Source organism: Peromyscus maniculatus, chromosome 14 (genome assembly GCF_049852395.1).
Source record: "Peromyscus maniculatus bairdii isolate BWxNUB_F1_BW_parent chromosome 14, HU_Pman_BW_mat_3.1, whole genome shotgun sequence".
Taxonomy (NCBI): domain Eukaryota; kingdom Metazoa; phylum Chordata; class Mammalia; order Rodentia; family Cricetidae; genus Peromyscus; species Peromyscus maniculatus.
The window spans coordinates 24,293,512-24,299,511 of NC_134865.1; the positions used below are offsets into that span (position 1 = coordinate 24,293,512).

The 6,000-nt window shown below is 39.0% G+C and overlaps 1 protein-coding gene across 1 annotated transcript in view; it reads right to left on the reverse strand.

Moving 5' to 3' along the window:
• LOC143268427 (uncharacterized) overlaps nt 1-3,382 on the reverse strand; it is a 44,656-nt gene extending 41,274 nt beyond the window's left edge. Inside the window, exon 1 of the mRNA XM_076550708.1 lies at nt 3,242-3,382. Within this exon, the coding sequence (XP_076406823.1) occupies nt 3,242-3,309 (68 nt within the window). The 5' untranslated portion in view covers nt 3,310-3,382. The remainder of the gene's footprint in view (nt 1-3,241) is intronic.
• Nucleotides 3,383-6,000: the final 2,618 nt, after the last annotated feature.

Below are 6,000 nucleotides of genomic sequence, written 5' to 3' on the forward strand. Positions count from 1 at the left end.
TTTACTCTCTCCAAAGCAATTGAAGTCCCTGCGACTCTATTATGTCCTGGGCAAGAGACTTTGAGAATACTGTTGCTATAGCTTCCCGAAGAGCTGGAGAGCAAGACAAATCAGCAGCTGTGTGGCACACAGCCTGTGTTCTACAAAACTGAAGCACAAGAAGAACATGGCACATATCTGGAATTTGTGTGTCTACTTTTTTTAAAATAAACATATTTTTAAAAATGTTTAGTGTGTGTGTGTGAGAGAGAGAGAATGTGTTATATCTATCTTTTATTTCTTAAATGATTCTCTAGAGATACTAATATTATGGAAAAATAATAGATTGGATAGTAGATACCACCATTAAAAATTCAGACACTAAATAACTCTTTTAACCCAGTGATATTTGTTTTATAACACTAGTAACTTTTTTATTATTTTATTTATTTATTTTTTTACAGCCAGACTGCTTGTTTCCCTTCCTTCCTCTCCTTCCAGCCCCCATTCTTCCCCTCTGATGGCCCCAATTCACTCCTCTATTCAGAAAATGGCAGGCCTCCCATGATATCAACCAAACATGGAGTACCAAGTTGAAGGGTGGATAAAGCAACCCAGTATGAGGAAAAGGGTCCCAACAAAAGAGTCAGAGACAGACCCTGATCTCACTATTAGGAGTTCCACAAGAAGATCAAGCTACATACTATAATGTTTATGCAGAGAGCCTAGGTCAGTACCATGCAGGCTCCCTGGTTTTAAGACAGACTGAACAAATTTGGGGCCATGATAAGTCAAAACATCACTTTGGATGACCCCAGCAGCTGTAGTAAAAAAGTCAAAATGATTGGAATTGGAAGGGCCGGCTTTAGATCATGACCATGCACTCCACAGTTGTGTGAACTCAAGAGAGTTACTTACTCTTTCTGGGCCTTAATTTCCACTTCTTTAAAATGGGAGTATTGACCACACCTACCCTCCTTTTGTTATTGGGATTGAATACGCAAAACCATTCAATTGTAAAATATGCTAAATACTTAACACTCAGTAAAATTAGCTAACACAAATTGCCCAAACTTTTAACCAAAGAGTTTATGGTTGACTGGCTTCCCATCTGAGAACACTAGGTGGGTGGGCAGTAATCTGGAGTCCACAGCCATTGCAGGAACAGTTTACACAGATACTAGATGACAAAGCAGTTTCCTCGCAATGAAAAGGAAGATTTCTACTGGCTCACTGCAACAGAGTGGTGCCTCACGTGATTTAGAGAAGGAAATAAAGTTGATATATGTTAGGAATGTTGAACCAACCATGATTTTCAGTGGAAGAAAAACATTCTGTGCCTTAAAGTGGAGCCATTGTTTGTCTTGGTTCAAGCTCCCTGTATGCATAGGACTACTCTTCACATATCCTTTAGTGGCTGATGTGAGAGCCTTGCATAGGATTACCCTTCACATGTCCTTTAGCTTAGCAGTGGCAACTCCAGGAAGAAAGGAATTGCTTTATTTTTTATATTTGCTGTTGTAGTTTGTTTGCTTGCTTTTCAGGTGCGTGCGTGCGTGCGTGCGTGTGTGTGTGTGTGTGTGTGTGTGTGTGTGTGTGTGTGTGAGAGAGAGAGAGAGAGAGAGAGAGAGAGAGAGAGAGAGAGAGAGAGAGAGAGAGAGAGAGAGAGATATGTGTGTTGGACATGCACATGCATGCTAGAAGTCAACTTTGGGTGTCTTCCCCTATTGGTCTCTAACCTTTCTTACTGACACAGGGTCTCTCACTGAATCTAGAACTCTGTTTCAGTACAACTTCAGTACAACTTTCAGTACAGCTAGCAAGCCCTTGCCTGCCTTCACTCCACCTTGCCCCAGGTCTGGGATTGCAGGTATGTGCTGCTGTAATTGGTTTTTTTACAAGGCCCTGGGGATCTGAACTCAGTCATCACATTGGCACAGCAAGTGTTTTATCCACTGAGCTTATCACCTTAACCTCCTGGGGACTTCCTTTGTTTGTTTTGGTTTTGTTTAAAGATTCCATGCTCAGTATCCATTACTTAGCATCTGTTTTGGGGATGGTGAATTGTATATCTAATGTCTGACAATTTCCACTGAAGCTTGTTATAAGAGCAAATGTTTCAGTGGTAGCAGCTGCAGACAGTCCTACAGGGTGTTTCTATTCCCAAACACATGTGAATGCAATTAACTACTAAAAAAAAAAAATAGGATCTAAATCATTTTGTAATTTTCTAATTGTTGACATCATAAGTACTTGTCTCCATGTTACATGAAATACTCAAAGCTCACAGAGAAACATCCATTTCCTAAGATCAAGGGAACCAACTGTTTTGAACATGCAAAAGCCTTCTTGAAGATGCTGCTAGATGCTGACATCAAGAATCAATAGGGAAGTACAGTGAGCATTCTAGAGAAGAGATTTGGATGGCAGAAACGGGGTCAGGATGGTGATCTTTGTTAGGCCATTCAATTCTTGGGCTTTGCATCATGAAGTTAATGTATAAAACTAGCAGCCTATTTAGATTTACAAAATAAAATTAGAAAACACAAAAGAGAACACCCTTTATGATAAATAGTATTAAATGTTTAGGCATATAATCAGTAAGAAGTTAGCAGGTTTTATATTTAAGATGCTTTACGGCAGAGGCTATAACTCATTGATAAATCATTAGTCTAGAATGCCATACACATCATTTACATACTCAGCTACTAACAAATACAAACTTGAAGTGAAGGAAGATTTTATGTCTGGCTGTTCATGCCTCCTGGATCATACACAGTACCATCTCCCTGTGTGCTTGGTGGGAAGGGTGATGTTTCTTCATCCAGATTCTTTGCCTTTAGAACCTAATCATCTCCAAAAGGTCATTTTCCTAACAGTATATCTCTGTGAATTGTATTTAAACATGTAAATTCTGGAAGGACATGAACATTTCAATGGAACATACAGTACATGGAAAGTAAAGGAACACCAGAGCACAGGCTGGTGCTTGAAGAAAATTGTCAAATAAATTTCCATGTGTCTGATAAATATCGTGAGGTGTTTGACTAAAAATACTGAATAATAATTTACTCTGGGGAGATGTGGGTCAAAGTATTATAGATAAAGTATGCATTTCATATTATACCATTTGTTATATTAAAAAGACGAAACCATTTTTCTTTTCTTATTTAAAAACTATTACCACATACTGATTGTACAGAATAAAAGATACATTTTTTTCATATATGCATATATTTGACATTATGTCATAAGTACTTGCCTTACTCTGTTTTCTTTTGCCATAACAGAATAACTGAGTCTGGGCGATTTTTGACAAAAAGACCTCATCTGGCTTATGGATCCTCTTCTAGGAAGTTCAAAGTCAGAGGGCTGAGTCTTGAGAGAGCCTCCTGCTTCTTCATTTTAACTGGAAAGAAAAGTGAAAGTGGTGTTGTGGCCTGGGTGAGAAATGTCCCACAGGCTCATGGAACTGAACATTTAGTTCCCAGCTGGGGGCGCTTTGGGGGAGCTGCTGTAGAACCTTTAGTATGCGGAGTCTTCTGGAAAAGTCTATCACTGAAGGAGGGCCGTGAGGGTTGTAGCCACACCCACTTCCTGCTGCATCTCCTTGCTTCCTGTGTTTGCATAACATGGGATCTCTTTGCTTTCTGCTCTGTCATTCCTTCCCAGCCATTATGGACTCTTTGTCTGGAGCCCGCCATAAAACAAATTCTTCCTTCCTTAAGTCACTTTTGGTCATGGTATTTCATCACAACTGAAAACAAATACAGTGAGTACGGAAGAGAAAAGAGGGCAAAATTTTCAGAAGAACCAATCCTTTCTGTCCTGCAAATCATTAACCTTTCACAATAGTTCTACCTTACAGCTCAGTACCAGCTCCTGGGACTGTCTCATATTCCAACTTGACTGAAAGGCTGATCAGATTTCAAGCTGCATTTTAAAGTGGACAAACTGTAGCCATTGAACTATTTGTTACAATAGAAACTAATTTAAGTAAAGCAAGGATTATTCATCTGTGTTGCTCTTGAATCAATGAAAATGATTCATGGTAGCATCTTGAGTTAATAGGTTGAGAGAAATTAGGGAGTGACAGAGAGAAAGTAATTAATTACAGAAATACAGTCATATTTGAATAAATTTGTGCTTGGAGTTTTAGATGGAGCAATAAAGAAATCTTTTAATATGTGTAATAAGTATAGATATATAATAAGCTAAATAAGGATAACATTTAAAGAAAGATAGTACTCAAACAGGTTTCCATGATAGTTGACATCATGTGATATCTATGTTGTCATTTTTTTTTAAGTCTGAGAAGGTAGTTATTAAAAACAATGGCATGAATTTTAAATATTTGATTGCAATTTTCTATTTATTGAAATGAGCCACATAAAAGTGATAGTTATATAATGCAGACTATTGCCTGCCACTATTCATGGTTGTCTAGCAGAACTTGATGGTAAAACCATATTGCTAAAGATACTATATACATTTTGGTCACAGAGATTGGTGAAATCAAGCTGGAACTGACCAAGAAACTTTCCGTCTGGTAGCTAGCTTTCACAGCAGTGGAAGATGCCATGCAGCTGCTGGAGGAAAAAAGTCAACAACAGTGCTATCCAGCTGTGAAACCTGGGAACTGAAATAATGACTGGCATGTGTCTACAATAGTGGCATGAATGTTATGGAGGTCAGAAACTGTTTTCCAGTTAGATTTAAGTCCCACATAAAGGCACGTGGCCTTATGAACAGTTTGAAACACTACATATTGGATACCATTCCACGTAGGTGTGTAAACACAGTTTTCTATTTTTCCTTCCTCTGTTTTGTGTTGTTACATTTTATTTCACTCCTGCTGATCGGCATCGTGGTGCTTTTAATTTTTGGCCATTTAAAATGATGCTACAAAGAGGAAATTCACCCCAGGTACCTTAAATCTGGCCAAGACACCTGTGTCTGGAGAGCTCTTAGGTTTTAAGGATAAATGTACTACTACTATATTGCTAAACAGACTTAATGTCTCTCTTCTTTTTAGATGTCTAGCTCCATAATCATAGACTAGTTCATCGATCAGTTCTCATCAGAGAAGCATCTTTGTGCAGTGGATAGTGGCTAATATTGGCTCACAACTAGCCAGATGTTAAGAGCAAATATCTATGGAATATTCAGCCATAAATGGAATATAAATATTACAGTGCTTTCCTGCAAGGCTCAGGGAATATCATAAAAGAGGGAGCAGAAAAATGATAAATAGAGCAAGTTGAGGAGGAGTGGGACAAAACAATGTCATGTGTACCTGACAGGACCACCGCACACATGACCTTAAAGCAGCTACGGTTGTCTGCACGAGACTTGTACACGATCAAGTCAGTTAGCATTCCATAATGGAAGGGGAGAGGCACACGCCTCCAAACCAAGCTGAGGTACTACTGAGAGCTGATGGCTGCTAGGGGAGGGAGAGTCAGTTTCTTTTAGGCATGTGCTCTCAGGTGCCTTCACCATGCTCCACTGAGTGTCCACAGAACATATATGCCTGCCATTAATGGGATTCAGTGGCTTGTAAAGAATAGTAGAAAAAGAAGACACGAAAGAATAGTAGAAAAAGAAGACACGAAATTGAAAGGGGTACACAGAAGATTGGGCTGAGTTGGGGGATGGAAATGGGGTATATGACAAAGATGCATTGATTGTTTGTGAGCAATTTTCAAAGAATAAATAAAAATGTAGTAGGGACTGGAGAGATGGCTCAGCAACTAGAAGTTCTTGATGCTTTGAAGAACATGGGATCCAACACTGTTTCTATTGTCCATAGGCACTCATGCACATGCACACACATGTGTGTGCACACACATGCACACACATGCACACACATACACACACACACACACACACACACACACACACACACACACCTAAATAAAAATAAAATAAATCTTTAAAAGCAGCAATTGCTATCTACTGAGGCCACTCCTACTTGGTGGCAATAAGGACATTTTCTCTATTTCTGTAATGAAAAGAAAG